General features: G+C 41.0%; 1 protein-coding gene across 13 annotated transcripts in view; it reads right to left on the bottom strand.

Annotated features, from left to right (window-relative positions):
- Window positions 1-21933, bottom strand: part of SH3D19 (SH3 domain containing 19) — a 201381-nt gene that overhangs the window by 101252 nt on the left and 78196 nt on the right. For 5 of the 13 annotated variants that reach the window (XM_070769009.1, XM_070769008.1, XM_070769011.1 and 2 more), the window contains exon 2: window positions 6005-6044. In XM_070769009.1, the coding sequence (XP_070625110.1) occupies window positions 6005-6044 (40 nt within the window). Of the gene's footprint in view, window positions 1-6004; window positions 6045-6126; window positions 6966-7805; window positions 9119-21933 lie in introns of those variants that run through there. The other 8 variants (XM_070769013.1, XM_019977699.2, XM_070769012.1 and 5 more) reach the window with 6 other exon arrangements.

Below are 21933 nucleotides of genomic sequence, written 5' to 3'. Positions count from 1 at the left end.
TTTCTACTTGTTTAAAAACTTTTCCCCTACTCCAGCATCATAAAGATATTCTCATGTATTTCCTCAAAATGTTTTACTTTTATGTATTTAGATTCTACCTCACATGATAAAATAAATCAAATTCCATCTAGAATTTTTTTTAATACAGGTAATCAATTGTTCTTGCAGCACTTGATAACCTGTGCACTTTCCCCACTGACCCATATTGCCAGCTCCATCACAGCACCGGACAGAACCGTGCATGCTGTGCTCAGACTCTCAGTCGTATCTAACTCTTTGTGACCCTACGGGCTGTAACTGGCCAGGTTCCTCTGTCCATGAGATTCTCCTGGTGAGAATACTGGAGTGGGGGAGCCACTTCCTCTGTCAGGGGAGCTTCCTGACCCAGGGATAGAACCCACATCTCATGTCTCCTGCATTAGCAGGCAGGTTCCATGTACCACTCGCGCCCCCTGGGAAGCCCATGTGTATCTTTGCTGGGCTCTGCGTTCTGTTTCCTTGACCAGTTTCTCCACTGACAAAACAAGTCTTAATTGCTTGCAAGAGTCCATTTCCCAGTTTTGATCTTCAAAGTTGGTTATTCTTGTTCTTCCTTATAAATTTTAGAAAATTTTATTTTTGTCTAATTTTTAAATAATTTTTGTGAATTTTCCTGAAATTCCATCAAACTTTATAAACAGGTATCAAAGGCTTTAAAAAAGACTAAGATTCAAATGATAATTTCTGAGAAACAGATTAAGGGTTCTCTGTTCTGCTGCCTTATTTTTTCTGCTATAAATTATTTCCTTGCAGTATGTAAAACCTTTAAGACAAAGTAGCTTATTTTTCAGTCGCCATAAGTCATTGGGTCCTATTATCCAGACCTGCTGGGGCAGTAAAAAAAGGTTCCTAATTTTCCATTGCTGGCACTGATTACCACAGGGCTTAATTTTATTATCTTTAGCTCCTACTTCCCTCTCAATTAGTTTCCCAACTGCCATTCCATAGTACATTTTTCTAGATGTTATTAGTACCTGTGTCTGGGAAAGGAAATTATAAATTCAGACAAATTTAAAAAATCCTCTATAGTAAGTTTCTCACTTGGAGTTTTATAATGCATTTCATTATATCAAAGACCCTCAGTAAAGAAATATGTCTAATTTTGTTTTAACTCACCATTTCCAAATTTTTTCATGCAGTAATTATTTACTTCTTGCATACTGATTAATATCCTACAAAGAAAGTTCCATGGGACATCAATTTGGGAAATGGTAAATTTAAACTAACAAGGAAAAGACAAGAATTCAGATATTTCTGACTTCTACAAAACAAACCAATCAAAAAGCACCCAGCAAGCCTCTCGGAAATGCTTAAGGGATGCTTTTTTTAGCTTGGGGTCTTAGTGTTGACCTATACCTAATAAAACTTTTCCTTTAACTTGACAAAAGTTTTACTTTCCTTTTTATGTCAGCACTGAAATGAAAGAACAGGCAGCCGTCCCAGATTTATTCACCTCTCACTGTGAAAGCTATAGGAGTACTTGGCCTTATAAAAACACAAACCAAAGAAATGCATCTCTCTTATGCATGCTGGGCATTGAGCCCATGTTCTTGCTGCCAAGTGGCCTGAGGAGAACCAAAAAGCACACCAAAATTAAGTGCCTTTTGTTTATATTTTCTCCCCTCTGCCCTGTTGATGCAGCAGGTATTAATCTGGCTGATGCACTGCTGGGCTGGCAGGGTGGCCCTGCTCAGCTAAGGACAGCAGGGCAAGAGCAGGTCACTGCCAGAGTCGGCAGACACCTCAGACAGAGGACACTGCCTTTCCTGGAAAACACTTCTTTCTTACAGGGCGTACTCCTCTCTGCTGTAGTAACAAGCACTCAACAGCAGTCCTGGGCAAGCTTTTGAGAGTCAGGTTCTTTCCAGTCAGCAAGGAAAAAATATTGGCATTCCCTGTCTCTCTTCGAACTACATCTGACATTTATTCAAAATTTTGTTTATTAAGTGCTTACTGTGAACCAGGCATGTTACCAAGACCAGTATCACAGTCCTGGAGGGCCTGAAGGGATAAATTAGAGGTTGAAGGCTGAGTACCATGAGCACCGCCTGAAGCAGAAGTACAAAGACTTGGATCCTGACGTGAGCGATCGGGAATGTAAATCCCAAACAATGAGCACTCTGTGCTCCACAAAGCTGGAGACCTTTCCTTGTTTTCTGCTGTATCCTGAGCCTGGATTAGGGTCTCTCAACAAATATTATCGGCTATTGAATGAGCAAGGGCTGGAGCCGTCTAGAATCATGACTTGGCTATGCGTGAAACTTCTCCATTTTATCCCCTCCACTAGCTTGTCCAGCTTTTCCTTGACAGTGTCCCTCACAGATTCCATTCCATCCTTGACCTGCTACGTCTGGAAATCCTTCCTCACATTGTGCAGAAATCCGCTCTCTCAACTTTGCGCCCACAGATGTATATTTTACCCCCAGGACAACACGGAACATACAGACCCATTCCCTCACTGTGTGTGTGCTTAGTCGCTCAGTCAGGTCCGACTCTCTGTGACCCCGTGGACTGCGGCCTGCCAGGCTCCTCTGGCCGTGGGGATTCTCCAGGCAAGAATCCTGGAGTGGGCTGCCATCCCCTTCTCCAGATTCCCTCCTCTACCACTTCTTGTGAAAATTTCAAGTCTACAGAAAAGCTAAAGGAATAGTACAGTGAACACCCATATATATGTTTCATCCATTCACCAATTATTAATGTTTTCCTGTATTTACTGTTATACCTTGCTGTTTTTTAATGTTCATGAATTATTTGAGAGTATGCTGCAAACATAAGCCTGTGTCACCCCTAATACATCTGCTTACATCTCCTAAGAATAAGGATATTCTCCCACATAACAGCTTTCCTATATACACCTAATCAAAGAAATATTAACCAAAAAATCTAAAATAAAGTTCATACTTAAATTTTCTTAATTATCCCCAAAGCATTTTTTTTTAATCTGGATTTTTAAATTCCAGATTAAAAAAAAAACAAACCATAGTCTTTTAAAATCTGAAATATCTTTCTAGCCTTTTTGTATTTTTCATATTACCTTTTTTTGGCCAGGGTTCCTATTCCATAAATGGTATCTATGTGCACTGCTAAAGCATCAGCTGGAGTCACAGAATGTCAGGCTGTCTCACCTGAGAGTGAGACAGATGGTGATAGGCATACAAGTTGACCACTTGATTAAGAATGTGATCACCAGATCTCTTCACTGACAAAGGTACATTTTCCCCTTTATAATTAAAAACTTAAGTATTTCTTCTTCTATTTGGATTTTTAAAAATCCAATGTGTTAGAATCTATTGTCATTTAAAATTTTTGCTACTCAAATTGTCCCAGATTTGGTTAATTGGAGCCTCTTGAAGCTGCCCCCTAGGCCTTTTTGACATGACCCCACTGGTTGAGCACTTCCTACCTTCCTATCAGTAGGGTCCAGGCTTACCCGGACTTTCCCTTTCCCAGGATCTGGGATTAGCTATTCCTCCGAGGATCCCTGGTTCTTCCTAGCAACTGGGAGCTAATGCTGGGAAGAGCAATTATGAGAACAATTTTGCTAGTCTCTTCTACAGCCCTTCAGGTGTTTGAATCCAGTTATTTCTGTCTTATACCCCTTCCCAAACTTCCAAACCATGGCTAACTTCTCCCAATTCCTTAAACAAGTCTTCCTGTGACTTAGCTTTGACTTCTACCCAGCTCTTCTCTGTCACTTTCCCTCTCCCAACTCAGCTGTGGTCCTCTATCCCAGTGCTTCCCAACCTGGCTCTCCATCAGAATCACCCGCTACTTCTTTAATATACAGATTCCCATGATCTACTCACTCCACACCTACTGAATGAGAATCTCTGGAGTAGATAATAGGATTCTGCTTTTAAGTACCTCAAGTAATATCGACAGAGCCAGTGCAACGCACACTTCGATTTCTCAGCGCCTAGTGGGCCCAGAATTGAATAGCGTATCAAAAGCATGGTCTAGAGCTATCACTTTCTTATACTGGACATTACAGGTCTTTCAGCATAATTAAATCAATGCTGACATTTTTGGGGGCGGTGGAGGCAACAACACGAAATTTTTGACTCTTAATGAACGGATTGATTTATTTTGTTCTTGTTGGCTGTGCTGTGGAGCATGAGGGATTTCAGTTCACTGACCAGAGACTGAACCTGGGCCATGGCAGTGAGAGCCCAGAATCCTAACCCCTCGGCCACCAGGGAACTCCCCTCATGATGAATTTATGAAGAATTAAACTCTCAAGGTTTTTTCAAAAATATTGTTAAGTCACCTCTCCCCTACTGCTTCATGCTCCATTGATTTTTCAGCCGTAGGGATAAGGATTTACATTTGTTCCAATTAAAACTCTTATTCTTAATTCAGTCAAATCTTCAGTATGTCAGGGGTCTTATGGATCCTGGTCTTATCATCCTAAGTATTTTTTACCCTTTCAACTTTATGTCACTCACAGTCAGGCATGCTGACAAAGTCCTCTTACATTCTTTTTTCTATTATTTTTAAGTATTAAAAATATCAATCTTACACACTTTTCTATGATTATGGCTATCTAACTGTATGTGTTTGTCAAAACTCATAGAATCATACACCGAAAAGAGTGAATTTTAATGTATGTGAATTATACTCCTCCCTCAAAAAACTACCTTACATCCCAAATACTTAGCTGTATTTTCCTCACAGATTAGATCTCAGTAACTTACTCTGACTGACAATCTCTGCAAAATGTACTGGACGTTCCCTGGTGCCTCAGATGGTAAAGACTCTGCCTGCATTGCAGGAGATCTGGGTTCGACCCCTGGGTTGGGAAGATCCCCTGGAGAAGGAAATGGCAACCCACTCCAGTATTCTTGCCTGGAGAATTCCATGGACAGAGGAGCCTGGTGGGCTATAATTCAAGGGGTCGAAGAGAGTCAGACACGACTGAGCAACTAATAACACTATCACACTATCACAATATAAAATACAAAGGAAAACTGAGGAAATGTGGAATAAGGTGAAAATGATATTAAAAAGTTACAATCCTTCACAGAACTAGGTTAAAAAATAAAAAAAAGATCTGTCATTCTTGCCTAGAGAGTGGAAGTTAGACAATTTCCACATATAAGTCTGACAAGTGTTAGTTGCTCAGTTATGTCCAATTCCTTGTGATCCCCAGGACTGTAGCCCCCCAGGCTCCTCTGTCCATGGGATTCTCCAGGAAAGACTACTGGAGTGGGTTGCCATTCCCTTCTCCAGGGGATCTTCCCGACCCAGTGGTTGAACCTGGGTGTCCCACACTGCAGGCAGACTTTTTACCATCTGAGCCCCCTCCATCCCTTAAGTTTGACAAGGGTTTCAAACACACTCTTCAGTGTTGGTGAAGCTCTCACAGGACACACTTCTCAGCGTGAATAAGGGGCTGAAGGGGCAGAACCTTCCTGGCCATTCAAAACTGTCTAGTCAGAACTTAAAGAATTCAACTGCAATATATATATATATATATTTATACCAATAAGCTCTAGAAAGAATTAATTACATCAAATTTTTAGCAGTAGCCATCCATTTCCAGTTGATGAAAGACATTGTTTTTTTTTTTAATGATTTCTACTTTAAAAAATAATTTTTAAATTTCTATAAGCCCATGGTAGCTTTATACATAATTAGAAAAAAGCAGTACACATTTATAAAAATACCAATTAAAGAAAGTGGAGGGAAATAAACCACAGAAGAAAAGAAACAGGGATAAAATAATTTTCTGTAAAAATATACCTGTCACTGATACAAATTCTCAAAATAAAACATGTCTTCCAGGTAGTCAATAATTTTATAAAGAATGTTCTGAGAATGAACAGTATTTCCCTTGTGAAGCCTGAGGGCCACGGAAGATTCCAAGTATACAGTGTTTCAAAAAGGGACACTTGCACTTCTTCCAAATAATATTTCCTAAAAGAGAAGCTTTATACAGAGTTATTAAATAACTATAAATTCATACCTTGAAGAACGATGCTCTGGTTTATTTCGTTCGTTTCGATCTGTAAAGAAAGAAGAAAGTCACATTTTAAAATGCTCTTTAGGAGTCTTAGAAAAGAAGTTCTTAAATACCAGCTGCCATACCATCAGATTTCACAAAGGGCTGTTCAAAGGTTGCTGTGTCTTCCCCTACATAAGGCTCTCCTTCAGAGTTGAGAGGATTTGTCTGACAGAGGAGTTATGAAAGATACAAAGAAGGACAGGCATATAAAGTTTTTACAGTTTGTTAAAAATCATCTACTTAGAAAATATATCATTACACGTATTATTTCATTTTCAAAGATCTTTGCTGTTTTAAACACTTTGCTAAAACCAAAACAAGTTTAGCTAAGGAAAGAAAGTAAGGAAACTGAAAAGCCACAAATTACTCAGCTCAAAAAAATCATTCCATGAATCATGGTTGGCAAAAGCATCTAACAGGATGGGGAGGGGAAAGAAATGAGCAGTCAGCTACATCTGCAAATACACTGAGACCAGCACAGCCTCCTCCTTAACTCTCTATCACCCAGAACTCTTCAGAAGTTGGGTTTCCATGTTTCACAGGAAATTAGGTCTCACGGGCTACAGGGCAGTGGTTCTCAACCAGGAGCGATTTTGCTCCTCCTCCCCAGGGGGACACCTGGCAATGCCAGGAAACGGTCTGTGGTTGTCACACCTCAGGAGGAGGGAGCTACTGGCATCTGGCGGGTAGAGACCAGGGACGCTACTAACCACTACAACAAAGAATAATCTCACCGAAAACGTCAACAGCGTTAAAATGGAGAAATCCTGCTACAGAATAAGAGGCCAGAGCCTAGCTGCTAGTCATTTTTAGAAGTGCCTCTACGTACTACTCTAAAATGTTCTTCATCAACCTGAAAACTACTATATATAAGAGAAAGAACCACAAAACCCACAGGTTGTGCTTTTTTTTTTTTGACTAATGATTTTTCCTTCAGTACATGCTTAAAAATAAATAAATGAAGTAGAAAGATAGCAGTGTTATGAAAAAACTAACAACAGAAAGCAGTGGGTAAAAAAAAAAAAAAAAGCAAGCAAGCAATGGGTAAAACCACAATAAAATCCTATAGAAGGACTTTTAAAAATCCTATGCAAGATTATCAAAAGGTAGTTTTCTAAACTATCTTCTGAATTAACACTAACATGATACAATTTAATGGCTAAACAAAGATTAGACTGGAATCCTTTCTTACCCCCTTAATTTTACTGCTGATGCAGCAGCATAAAGATAACGAAAACATTCTCTAAAAGTTCTGAAGAAATTTTATGAAAAAATTACAAAAGGAAATGAATCAGATTTACATAGTTAAGTATAAATTCTTTCTGAATACTTAATAAAAAAGAAATGTCTTTTTAAACCAAGGAGTTAGCACACAGGAAGATACTGTTCTCTGAAACACTGACAAGGAGAAAGATCCACAATAAAACATATTTGTTTAGCTACAAGGCTCTCCCAGACACATGAGGTTAATATGCTTCTGGTTCCAATTTCTCTACACAGTGACTTAGTGTTACTGCCACTTTTAAAACTTTTAATTTAACTTGGTTTACCCCTCCGCTAAATAAAAATCTAGTTTTTCATTTGTTGAGTACTATAAAATTTAAAGTCAGGAATACAGCACACATGTTCCGATTTTTTGACTGTTCCTCTTCAGCTTTTAGCCTGTTAGTTTTGCTAACAAAAGTAAAGTATACTGTCTCAAAGTAAAGCCAGAAACTAGATGCACATTCAGCTATCCTCGTAACAAAGTAACAACTCTTACCTGTAACTAAGATGAGCTAAGTCTGCCCGAAATACAGTTTGCTGTGGCTGGTGTCTTAGTTTCATACAGCTTATTTAGGCGCGTAATAGCGAATTCCCCTACAAATCCTCCTAGACATACAACACACAGGAGGAGGGGAGAAACAGAGTCACGATGCAGAAACGATGCATGTAAACAAGACTCAGCCTCCAAGGTTCCCTCCAGGGCCTGTTCTGATTGGCAGATGTGTGTGATCAGTCCGCACAGCTGGAATGCAGCCATTCAGGAAGCAAATGGCTCATAGTTCTCCTTCATTCTTGGTTAAAACAGGAAATTCTACCAACATTCTAATACTTTCTGCTCTAAGAAAATACAAATACCTTCACACTGTACTTCCCTATGGAGAAGTAATTAAAATTGGAGAAAATAACTTGATAATCTGTTGGAGGACATTTTAAACCTTTCCTCCCAAATCCACTCTTAGTGTACATGTGTTACATTTCCACATAAATACGCATACACAGTGCTTATAACATGTTACTCCTAAGACCCATATATTTGATAATTTGAGGGTAACGGTAAATTATCCATTACTTACAGTATTCCCTCATCTGGGCTCTTGGCAATGGAAAACAAATTAAGATTCATGTTCTTGGCTTACTCTTTTTTCTTAAACTACACAAATAACTGGACTTCACATTTTTCCATGAGCCATCTCTTAGCTTGAAAACATATAAATATGTATGTGTGCATGCTGTGTGTCTGCATTTTAACGTACTTATTTTAAGCAAAGTAATTCTCATGACAGCCCAGACTTGTGCAATTGTCAAGAAATACATTAGTGTTAATGCTGAATTTCTGGCAAAATAATAAGTGGTTATTTTGATCCAAAAGCTGAGACTGAACAAAACAAAGCACTGAGAGCAGATTCAGAATCTGTATCTTGCCAACGATAATAAAACATTTGGATTAAAATTCCCTTAGGAAAAATGAGGACAGATCTATAGCAAACACGGACACTCCATCTTGACTATAGACAGTGCTTTAAGCGTATGGTTTCCATTTATTTCAAATCAAGTATTCCTTAGCATTTCCCCCCCAATTTTTCAGAGTTCTAAGTTTTAAATAATTATGAGAGAAAATATTTGCAAATCTTCCCAAATCTTTACATACTTAGATAACTTACTAGCCCAAAGCCTCACCATTTCCACACAGAAAAGTTATTAAAAATAAGAATGGCCTTTTTCAATTATGGTTTTCTCAGGGTATATGCCAAGTAGCGGGATTGCTGGGTCATATGGTAGTTTTATTCCTAATTTTTTAAGGACTCTCCATACTGTTCTCCATAGTGGTTGCATCAATGTACATTTCCAACAACAGTCCAGGAGGGTTCCCTTTTCTCCACACCCTCTCCAGCATTTAATGTTTGTAGATTTTTTTTTTTTTTAAGACAGCCATTCTGACAGGTGTGAGGTGATACCCCATTGTAGTTTCGATTTTCATTGGCAGAAGCCAACACAATATTACAAAGCAACTATCCTCAATTAAAAATAAATTCAAAAACAGAATGGCCTAACTCTAAAATTTAGTTACCCCACGCTGCACATTTCCTGTGGACAATGCAATAGCTCCAGGGGCCGAGCAGCCTGGCAGTATACTTTCAACGTGAAAGTTAGCATGGCTGGACGGCTGTGTGAAAGTGTACAGCTTTGTAGGTTCAAGTCACTCTCTCTCTCTCTCTCACACACACGCACATACACGCCATGCAAGAGACAGAGAGAGACCTTAGATTTCCTGCTCCCTCTCATCCAAGTCTCCTGGTTAATAAAGATAATTGAGGAAATGGAAGAACACCCTGAAAGAACAACAAAGGCAGAACACAGGCAGAACTGGTGCAAAGGGTGTTCAAGACGGTGCATGCGTGGATGGTGTAGGGACAACCGAGGAAACAATGGGCACATCAAGAGGGCCAAGAATCAGGACAGCACTGGGGAGCCTCCACGGGTCTGAGCGCTCCAGGTGACCACATTTTCCTGCCTTGATGACTCCTGGTCCTGAGTAATCTGGACATTCAGGATCCCAGTGTTTATACATTTAGATGTTATACCCCATTGTAGAAATAGGTCCTGATACCAGCAGGGACAGCTTTTTGGAAATGGAGAGACAGATTCTACTGATGCTAATTATTCAGGGTGATTCTGAATCTAATAATATAACACTTTGAAATGAAGATGAAAAAAATGCAGATGTCCTCTTTTGCTTTGATTAAAACGGCCAACTCAGAACTTAGTAGAATCTACTCTAACAAATGTGGGCTTTGAGGATCTGGCTCTAATCAATTAACTGGAGGGAAAAATCAAACCCCATTGGGTCAGGACTTATATTACTAACTCAAGTGGGCAAAAAAAGGTCCTAAGTCATTCTTTGAAATTAGTGGGAAGACTCAGTCCCCAGGAGTGAAAATACATAGACACACTCAAAATCAAGTAGGAATCTCTCTTGTATTTCATGTTGGAGTGCTAATATCTCTCGTTAGAATGACCATTATTTGTGAAGGGATTATGCACCAGATTTCCAAGCATTACTTACACATTCCAGCTTGGGATGATACATGAATAGTTCATGTTATTTTAAAGAATGATCAACGCTAGTCAGTATTAACTGAAAGATCTACATTTTCTGAAGAAGAATTATTTGCACCTTATGGCAAACAGAATAAATAAAACAATGAATTCCTCCAAGAGAAGAGAGAAGATACTCAAGGTTCACAAATCTTATTTTAATGACTCTTTAAAAGATGGCAAAACTGATTCTCCTCAATAGTACATGGATGGAATTTTACATGTCTCAGATGAGAGTTTCAGAGGCTCTCCTAAAATCTTTAAATGTCATTTCCTGAGAAAATGACAATTATGTCTACTTGGAAAGAACCCAGGATTCATTCTACAAATTACTGACGGCAGCTAATACCTAGTCACCTCCTCCTTCTAATTACTATTCCCCATCCTTCTTCAGGTGTATTTCCAAATTGATTTTTAGCCACTTTTGAGTCTTCCACAGTGACTAGTTTCAGTTCAGTTCAGTTCAGTTGCTTAGTAGTGTCTGACTCTTTGCAACCCCATGGACCACAGCACGCCAGGCCTCCCTATACATCACCAACTCCCAGAGTTGACTCAAACTCATGTCCACTGAGTCAGTGATGCCAAACAATAATCTCATCCTCTGTCATCCCCTTCTCATCTCATCTTCAATCATTCCCAGCATGAGGGTCTTTTCAAGTGAGTCAGTTCTTCACATCAGGTGGCCAAAGTATTGGAGTTTCAGCTTTAGCATCAGGCCTTCCAATGAACACCCAGGACTGATCTCCTTTAGGATGGACAGGTTGGATCTCCTTGCAGTCCAAGGGACTCTCAAGAGTCTTCTCCAACAGTTCAAAAGCATCAATTATTCGGCGCTCAGCTTTCTTTATAGTTCAAATCTGACATCCATACACAACTACTGGAAAAACCATAGCTTTGATTAGATGGATCTTTGTTGGCAAAGTAAGGCCTCTGCTTTTTAATATGCTGTCTAAGTTGGTCATAACTTTTCTTCCAAGGAGTAAGCGTCTTTTAATTTCATGGCTACAGTCACCATCTGCAGTGTATTTGGAGCCCCAAAAAATAAAGTCTCTCACTGTTTCCCCATCTATTTGCCATGAAGTGATGGGACCGGATGCCATGATCTTAGTTTTCTGAATGTTGAGTTTTAAGCCAACTTTTTCACTCTCCACTTTCACTTTCATCAAGAGGCTCTTTAGTTTTTCTTGGTTTTCTGCCATAAGAGTAGTGTCATCTGCATATCTGAGGTTATTGATATTTCTCCTGGCAATCTTGATTCCACCTTGTGCTTCATCCAGCTCAGCGTTTCTCATGATGTACTCTGCATATAAGTTAAATAAGCAGGGAGACAATATACAGCCTTGACGTACTCCTTTTCCTATTTGGAACCAGTCTGTTGTTCCATGTCCAGTTCTAACTGTTGCTTCCTGACTTGCACGTGGATTTCTCAAGAGGCAGGTAAGGTGGTCTGGCATTCCCATCTTTTTCAGAATTTTCCACAGTTTTTTGTGATCCACACAGTCAAAGGCTTTGGCATAGTCAATAAAGCAGAAATAGATGTTTTTCTGGAACTCTCTTGCTTTTTTGATAATCCAACGGATGTTGGTAATTTGATTTCTGGCTCCTCTGCCTTTTCTAAATCCAGCTTGAATATCTGGAAGTTCACGGTTCATGTACTGTTGAAGCCTGGCTTGGAGAATTTTGAGCATTACTTGTCTAGCATGTGAGATGAGTGCAATTGTGTGGTAGTTTGACCATTCTTTGGCATTGCCTTTCTTTGGGATTGGAAAGAAAACTGACCTTTCGCAGTCCTGTGGCCACTGCGAAGTTTTCGAAATTTGCTGGCATATTGAGTGCAGCACTTTCACAGTATCATCTTTCAGGATTTGAAATAGCTCAACTGGAAATCCATCACCTCCACTAGCTTTGTTCGTAGTGATGCTTCCTAAGGCCCACTTGACTTCACATTCCAGAATGTCTGGCTCTAGGTGAGTGATCATACCGTTGTGATTATCTGGGTCATGAAGATCTTTTTTTTTTTTTTTTTAATTTCTTCTGTGTATTCTTGCCACCTCTTCTTAATATCTTCTCCTTCTGTTAGGTCCATACGATTGTGCCCATCTTTGCATGAAATGTTCCCTTACTCTCTAATTTTCCTGAAGAGATATCTAGTCTTTCCCATTCTATTGTTCTCCTCTATTTCTTTGCATTGATTGTTGACAAAGGCTTTCTTATCTCTCCTTGCTATTCTTTGGAACTCTGCATTCAAATGAGTGTATCTTTCCTTTTCTCCTTTGCCTTTTGTTTCTCTTCTATTTACAGCTATATGTAAGTGACTAGTGTATTGTTCTTTTAAGTGGTAAACCTTCAATACATATACTGGGTTGGCCAAAAAAGTTGGTTTGTATTTTTCTGTAACAGCTTATGAGAAACCTGAATGAGCTTTTTGGCCAACCCAATATATCTGTTGCTATTGAACTTAAGAAAGTTACTACTCTCCTGATCCAAGGAATGAAAGACGTCTGTAAGTGATGTTTACACAGCACTGCCCACGCTTCTCGGAGAAGGCAATGGCACCCTACTCCAGTACTCTTGCCTGGAAAATCCCATGGACAGAGGAGCCTGGTGGGCTGCAGTCCATGGGGTCGCTGAGTGTCAGACACGACTGAGTGACTTCACTTTCACTTTTCACTTTCATGCATTGGAGAAGGAAATGGCAAACCCACTCCAGTATTCTTGCCTGGAGAATCCCAGGGACAGGGGAGCCTGGTGGGCTGCCATCTATGGGGTTGCACAGAGTCGGACATGACTAAAGCGACTTAGCAGCAGCAGCAGCAGTAACTAGTACTATTAACTAGAAGTAGTGAGTAGTAAGGAGCAGTGGCTGCGCTTTGCTGGAGCAGCCATGAAGAGACAGCCCACGTCCAAGTAGGAGAAACCCCAGTAAGACAGTAGGCACTGAGACAGGGCATCAGACGGCAGACAGACTGAAACCACAATCACAGAAAACCAACCAATCTAATCACATGGACCACAAGCCTGTCTAACTCGGTGAAACTAAGCCATGCTGTGTAGGGTCGCCCAAGATGGATAGGTTTTGGTGGAGAGGTCTGACAAAATGTGGTCCACTGGAGAAGGGAATGGCAAACCACTTCAGTATTCTTGTGTTGAGAACCCCATGAACAGTAAGAAATGGCAAAAAGATAGGATACTGAAAGAGGAACTCCCCAGGTCGGTAGGTGCCCAATATGCTATTGGATACCAGTGGAGAAATAACTCCAGAAAGGATGCAGAGATGAAGTCAAAGCAAAAACAACACCCAGCTGTGGATGTGACTGGTGATGAAAGCAAGGTCCGATGCTGTAAAGAGCAATATTGCATAGGAACCTGGAATGTCAGGTCCATGAATCAAGGCAAATTGGAAGTAGTCAAACAAAAAATGGCCAGAGTGAACACTGACATTTAAGAAATCAGTGAACTAAAATGGACTGGAATGGGTGAATTTAACTCAGATTATATCTACTACTGTGGGCAAGAATCCCTTAGAAGAAATGGAGTAGCCATCATAGTCAACAAGAGTCTGAAATGCAGTACTTGGATGCAATCTCAAAAACGACAGAATGATCTCCGTTCATTTCCAAGGCAAACCATTCAATATGATGGTAATCCAAGTCTATGCCCCAACCAGTAATGCTGTAGAAGCTGAAGTTGAAGGGTTCAATGAAGACCTAATGAGACCTTCTAGAACTAACACCCAAGAAAGATGTCCTTTTCATTATAGGGGACTGGAATGCAAAAGTAGGAAGTCAAGAAGCACCTGGAGTAACAGGCAAATTTGGCCTTGGAGTACAGAATGAAGCAGGGCAAAGGCTAATAGAGTTTTATCAAGAGAATGCACTGGTCATAGCAAACACTGTCTTCCAACAACACAAGAGAAGACTCTACACATGGACATCACCAGATGGTCAACACCGAAATCAGATTGATTATATTCTTTGCAGCCAAAGATGGAGAAGCTCTATATAGTCAGCAAAAACAAGACCAGGAGCTGGCTGTGGCTCAGATCATGAACTCCTTATTGCCAAATTCAGACTTAAATTGAAGAAAGTAGGGAAAACCACTGGACCATTCAGGTATGACATAAATCCAATACCTTACGATTATACATTGGAAATGAGAAATAGACTTAAGGGACTAGATCTGATAGACAGAGTGCGTGATGAACTATGGACTGACGTTCGTGACATTGTACAGGAGACAGGGATCAAGACCATCCCCAAGAAAAAGAAATGCAAAAACGCAAAATGATTGTCTGAGGAGGCCTTACAAATAGCTGTGGAAACAAGAGAAGCCAAAAGCAAATGAGAGAAGGAAAGATATACCCATTTGAATGCAGAGTTCCAAAGAATAGCAAGGAGAGATAAGAAAGCCTTCCTCAGTGATCCGTGCAGAGAAATAGAGGAAAACAATAGAATGGGAAAGACTAGAGACCTCTTCAGGAAAATGAGAGATACCAAGGGAACATTTTATGCAAAGATGGGCTCAATAAAGGACATAAATGGTATAGACCTAACAGAAGCAGAAGATATTAAGAAGAGGTGCCAAGAATACACAGAAGAACTGTACAAAAAAGATCTTCATGACCCAGATAATCACAATGATGTGACTACTCACCTAGAGCCAGACATTCTGGAATGTGAAGTCAAGTGGGCCTTAGGAAGCATCACCACAAACAAAGCTAGTGGAGGTGATGGAATTCTAGTTAAGCTATTTCAGATCCTAAAAGATGATGCTGTGAAAGTGCTATATTCAATATGCCAGCAAATTTGGAAAACTCAGCAGTGGCCGCAGGACTGGAAAAGGTCAGTTTTCCTTCCAATCTCAAAGAAAGGCAATGCCAAAGAATGCTCAAACTACCACATGATTGCATTCACCTCACACTCTAGCAAAGTAATGTTCAAAATTCTCCAAGCCAGGCTTCAGCAATATGTGATGCGTGAACTTCCAGATGTTCAAGTTGGTTTTAGAAAAGGCCGAGGAACCAGAGATCAAATTGCCAAATCCTTTGGATCATCGAAAAAGCAAAAGAGTTCCAGAAAAACATCTATTTCTGCTTTATTGACTATGCCAAAGCCTTTGACTGTGTGGATCACAAGAAACCGTGGAAAATTCTGAAAGAGATGGAAATACCACACCACCTGACCTGCCTCTTGAGAAATCTGTATGCAGGTCCGGAAGCAACAGTTAGAACTGGACATGGAACAATAGACTGGTTCCAAATAGGAATAGGAGTACGTCAAGGCTGTATATTGTCACCCTGCTTATTTAACTTATATGCAGAGTACATCATGAGAAACGCTGGGCTGGAAGAAGCACAAGGTGGAATCAAAATTGCTGGGAGAAATGTCAATAACCTCAGATATGCAGATGACACCACCCTTAGCAAAGAAGAACTAAAGAGCTTCTTGATGAAAGTGCAAGAGGAGAGTGAAAAAGTTGGCTTAAAACTCAACATTCAGAAAACGAAGATCATGGCATCTGGTCCCATCACTTCATGGGAAATAGATGGGGAAACAGTGAAAACAATGACAGACTTTATTTTGGGGGGCTTCAAATATACTCCAGATGGTGACTGCAGCCATGAAATTAAAAGACACTTACTCCTTGGAAGGAAAGTTATGACCAACCTGGACAGCATATTAAAAAGCAGAGACATTACTTTGTCAACAAAGGTCCGTCTCGTCAAGGCTATAGTTTTTCCAGTAGTGATGTATGGATGTGAGAGTTGGACTATAAAGAAAGCTGAGTGCCGAAGAATTGATGCTTTTGAACTGTGGTATTGAAGAAGACTCTTGAGAGTCCCTTGGACTGCAAGGAGATCCAACCTGTCTATCCTAAAGGAGATCAGTCCTGAGTGTTCATTGGAAGGACTTATGTTGAAGCTGAAACTCCAATACTTTGGCCACCTGATGTGAAGAACTGACTCATTTGAAAAGACCCTGATGCTGGGAATGATAGAAGGTGGGATGAAAAGGGGACGATAGAGGATGAGATGGTTGGATGGCATCACTGACTCAATGGAAATAAGTTTGAGTCAACTCCAGGAGTTGGTGATGGACAGGGAGTCACTGAACTGAGCGACTAGTACTGAACATTCATGATTACACAAGTTACCTAACCTCTCTAAACCTCAGTTTTCTCATGTACAAAATGGGAAAGAATTGTATCTTTATAGAGTTTTTGTGCAGATAAATGAAAAGGTATAAGGAGGTTAGCTCAGTATCTAGAAGACAAACTTCGTGACTCTAATTCTGTTATGAGTATTCTTACTGTCTTCCATGCCTGGCTCAAGAACTACCTTCTTCATGAAACCATCCTTGACTCTTCTTTCTCTTCAGCATCCTTGTATTAGCTTCCTATCACTGATGCTGAAGCTGAAGCTACAATACTTTGGGCACCTGATGTGAAGAGTCGACTCATTATAGAAGACCCTGATGCTGGGAAAGATTGAAGGCAGGAGGAGAAGGGGACGACATAGGACGAGATAGTTGGATGACATCACTGACGCAATGGACATGAGTTTGAGCAAGCTCTGGGAGATGGAGAAGGACAGGGAAGCCAGATGTGCTGCAATTCACGGAGCCGAAAAGATTGGACACAACTGAGTGGCTGAGCAACAATAACAAAAACAATCACTGCTGTAAGAAATTAACTTAAAACTTGGTGGCTTAAAACAACAAAGATGTATTTATTATCTTAAATAAAGTTACAATAGGTTTTACTAGGCTAAAATCAAGGTGTGTGCATGGCTATATTCCTTCTGGAGTTTCTAGGGGAGTGTCAGTTTCCCTGCTCTTTCAACTTCTTGAGGTCATCTGCATTCTCTGGGCTTATAGTCTGGTCCCTTCCTCCAACAATGTAGCATCTTTGAATCTCTGACTTCTTCTGTCTCCCTTTTCCAATGTATAGATGCCTTATTATTGATTACATTGGGCCTACTGGGATAACCCAAAATAACGTTACATCAAGATCAGTGGATAAGGAACCTTGTTCTTCTTTGCCATGCGATATAACACAGTCACAGGTTCTGGGGATTAGACCATGACATCTTCAAGAGGGGAGCATCGTTCTGCCTAACACATCCTATCAGAACTCTTATACAAGCTCCAGCATTCACTTGACATTCAGCAACACTAAATAGTGCTCTTTTATTATTTAGGATCAGGCTTGTGTCTACCACCTTTCAGTGTGGGTGATGAAAGTAGGACTCAGACTCAGCTTCACAGTCACCCTCTGCAAATGTCTGTTGATAATGGTTAACACCCAAAGCCCTCTCTATTCCTTCCACCTGCATCCTTCAGGCTATAGTTGGCTCTTTGATATATCTGACATTGCTAAAAAAAAAGTGTCTCCTGAAAATTCCCATTTTAAATTCCCAGGTGGCACTAGTGGTAAAGACTCTGCCTGCCAATGCAGGAGATGTAAGAGAAGTGGGTTAGATCCCTGGGTTGGGAAGACGCCCTGGAGAAGGAAATGGCAACCCACTCCACTATTCTTGCCTGGAAAAGTCCATGGGCAGAGGAACCTGGTGGGCTGTAGTCCGTGGGGTCACAAAGAGTCAGACACGACTGAGCACACACACACACACACACAGAAGTCCCATAATTTTTACACCCTAGTGGTTTGACTCTCTGCACTAAAATGACCCACATTTGGTCTATTCTTCTGTCTCAAAGTAGCTCTCAGCAAACCAAACTCCATACAGAAGATAAAAACCTACACAGCACATTTGAACTGGAAGAAGAATCAGCTATTTGATAACAGGCTGCTACTTCTTTTTAATAATTCTTCCTTCAAATAGTTCAACTGAATCATTTTGATTGTTGAGTGCAACTCACTACTTTTTCTGATTTTTATGTTAGTTTCAGAGGTGAAAATTGGAGCCACCATCCACACTGCCCCTTCTCACCCCAGAGTGAATTCGGCAGAAACGTTAGGAAGATGGGCATTTCATCAGGGCCACCAAGGGCCTGGGAGGAAGGTGACGAGGGGGCAGATAAAAGCAGGCTCCGCAGCAAGGGGCCCTCATCCACACCGCCGCTCCCGCCGCAAGCCCCTGCTGAGTCTCTCAGTAATAACTTCTATAGCTCTTCTTGTGACAGAATCTCACTTTCTTCAGCAAGGGAGACTTGCGATTTAAGAAGGGATTAAGAGACCTTTTAGTTAAGTATAAATCTCTATTCCCCCTACTGCCAAATTAAAAATATTAGACCCATATTTAAAATACTAGGCCACTCCCATGGGCTTTTCTAAAGGAGGTATAAATTTTACCCAAAATAAGATACGCTTCAAGAAAGGTAACCTGAGGAAGTGACCCAATAACAGGGATTGCTTTCAGTAGTTCCCAACTTATTAATATAAAAACCTCTAGGGTAGTTACAAAGCATATTAGTACCTCAATTTTTGCAATTAAAATTTTTGTTTACCTTTGTTTAACCAGCATTTCCCAAACTAATTTTAGGGTGAAACGTTTCTTACAAAATCAGACGTGGTATCTGGTGCCTTAGTATGACCAGTGTTATCTCATTATCACCATGCCCTCCCCAGGGAACCCAAGGTTCCTTTACAAAGCTAGTATTTGCAGCTCAGTGTCCAGCACCACATCTGACATGTGGATGGCACTTCTCTAATGAACTGAACTCCAGCTGGTGTAGGGCCAGGCATGGTACCCAAACAGGTCAAACCCTGATCTTTGAAGATTATAGTAAATGTGTCCTTTCTTTAAGCCCATCACTTACTTATCTTTGATTTTGCAATGTTTGGGTTAATTTGTGCATTTTAGAATTAGAGGTTCCACAAAAAAGGTGCATGTAGTGCCTCTGGGTCTCTACTAATGGGTCGCAGCCATGATGGGAAATAAGCTGCTATTTCATGATGACAACCTAGATAGAGGTTAAGAGCAGACACTCTAGATCAGACAGGCCTTGTTTTGCGTTCTCGCTCCACTGTTTATTACCTGAATGACCTTAGGAAGGTAGTAGCCTTTGTAAGCCTCAGCATCCACGTCTGTAAAAGGTGGGAAAATCATCACAGTACTACCCATCTCATCATGCTGAATGAGGATTAAATGAAGAGATGCATATAAAGGATAGTGTGGTGGCTGACCATGATAAATACTCAATAAATGTTCACTACCATGATGATAATATGAGGGATACACAATATTCAAAGAGTTCATAATACTGTGGGTAGAATTATCCAAAAGCTTGTCCAATATGGATTATTTTAATCCTGTAGGATTTTTTGCTGGCCTATTACTGGTCAAGAGGGCAGGAATGTACTAATAAATAATTTCCAAGTCTTCCCTCATCCAGCAGCTTGTCTCTTTCCCTTCCCCCTTCTTTTGAACCAAGGGCTACTATGAAAAATTAATAAATATGATTTTCATTTTTTTTCATCTTCCCATTGCAGCCTCTGACAGAGTGATAAATAAGCCCTAAAAGCAAGCAGCAGAAGGGAGAGAAAGTACTAAAAGGCAGACAGAGATTCCTTCAGGATGAAAACCTGTGCCAGCCAAGGATCACCACCCCTCCCATCCTTCCAAGTCTTTTCTGGTTAAAGTTCATTCTGAGGGTGTTAAGCCCTCAAAGTCATTTTCTGAGACTCAAGAATTCTAACATGAATTTCCTGAGGAGCATGAATGAGTGATGTAAAGAAAGAAACTAAATAGATTAAATATAGATACTGTATCTGTTTCTGAAATTATTGAAATCTGCTTCCATATTTTAGGATGCTATGGATTTCTTTCACAAGCATCCAGAAAACAAAGATTAAATGTGTTATTTCAAGTTATCAAAGGATAGGTAACATCTCTAACCACAGGCTGCCTTTTCAGCCATTAGGGTAAAAATAAAGATGATTTTCCCCCCTCTTTAAGGGCTGCTGCTGTTGCTAAGTCACTTCAGTCATGTCCGACTCTCTGCAACCCCATAGTCGGCAGCCCACCAGGCTCCCCCGTCCCTGGGATTCTCCAGGCAAGAATACTGGAGTGGGTTGCCATTTCCTTCTCCGATGCATGAAAGTGAAAAGTGAAAGTGAAGTCGCTCAGTCGTGTCCGACTCTTTGCGACCCCATGGACTGCAGCCTACTAGGCTCCTCCGTCCCTGGGATCTCCAGGCACGAGCACAGGAGTGGGTGCCATCGCCTTCTCCACCTTTTAAGGCAAGAGGTCCATTCTCACTGCTCCTCTTCCTTTAGTTCAGGATGATTTTGCAGATGTCGCAACAAGGTTTCACCTTTCTAGAACTGACTCTGCAAAGTGAGCAAATAACAGAAACCACTGTAACCAAGAGAATCCATTGCCTGGGGAAGCAGGAAACAGGGAAGATGACACCATCCAAATCCCAGGCACATCACTCTGGTGGGCGACCTCCTACACAGCTGAGGGGTTTCTGATCTGAATCTTCAAACACAGCTGAAATGACGAAAAAGGTCAGGCCATATCCAAGCCCTGCCACATCACCTTACAGAAGGGCAGAGAATCTATTCTTTGCACAACAGCACGTGGCTTCCTGCCAGCTCCAGCCTGCCTGGCTCCTTCCTCTCCACTCCATTATCAAGCTGCCACCCATACCAGCACCTCCAAAGTGCTGCCAGGACACAAACAAGGAGCATGCCCAGGAGCCTTCTCTGCTCTTCAGCTGTGTGGCTCAGTTCTTACTATCCACAGCTCTCAACACACATGACCTTTGGGTGAGAGGAAGCTCCAGAGGCACCTGCCATCTCTGGTTGAAGCCTTATGTTTCCCACGAGCAGAAATAATGTTTCCCCTCCACTCCCACCAACACACACAGCGCCCCGGACCTGTTGGCACTTAGCACACTCAAGTTATAATTCTAATCAGAGGCTATGGCACATACATACAAGGGAACATTACTCAGCCATAAAAAGGAACAAAAGTGGGTCATTTGTAGAGACGTGGATGGACATACAGAGTGAAGCAGTCAGAAAAACAAATACCCTATATTAAGGCGCATATGTGGAACCCAGAAAATGGTACAGATGGACCTCTTTGCAGAGCAGGAGTAGCGCTGCAGATGTAGACAATGGACATGTGGACTCTGCGGCGGAAGCAGAGGGAGGCATGAACTGAGAGTAGCATGGACATGCATGCACTGCCATGTGTAAAATAGCCAGCTAGTGATAAAACGCCATACGACACAGGGAGGTCAGGCTTCTCTGGTGGCTCAGCGGGTAAAAAAACAAAAAATCCACCAGCAATGCAGGAGATGCGGCTTCAATCCCTGGGTCAGGAAGATTCCCTGGAGAATTCCCTACTAACACCAGTATTCTTGCCTGGGAAATCCCCTGGCAGGCTACAGTCCATGGAATTGCAAGAGTCAGACAACGACAACAGGGAGCTCAGCTCAGTGCTCTGTGATGACCTAGTGGGGTGAGATGGGGATGGGATGGGAGGAAGGCGATATTTGTGTACATAAAACTGATTAATGTTCTTGTACAGCAGAAACTAATACAACATTGCAAAGCAG

This window comes from Bos indicus, chromosome 17 (genome assembly GCF_029378745.1).
Source record: "Bos indicus isolate NIAB-ARS_2022 breed Sahiwal x Tharparkar chromosome 17, NIAB-ARS_B.indTharparkar_mat_pri_1.0, whole genome shotgun sequence".
NCBI lineage: Eukaryota > Metazoa > Chordata > Mammalia > Artiodactyla > Bovidae > Bos > Bos indicus.
The sequence above is the reverse complement of the archived record's forward strand: the minus strand, read 5'-3'. Positions and strand labels throughout refer to the sequence as shown.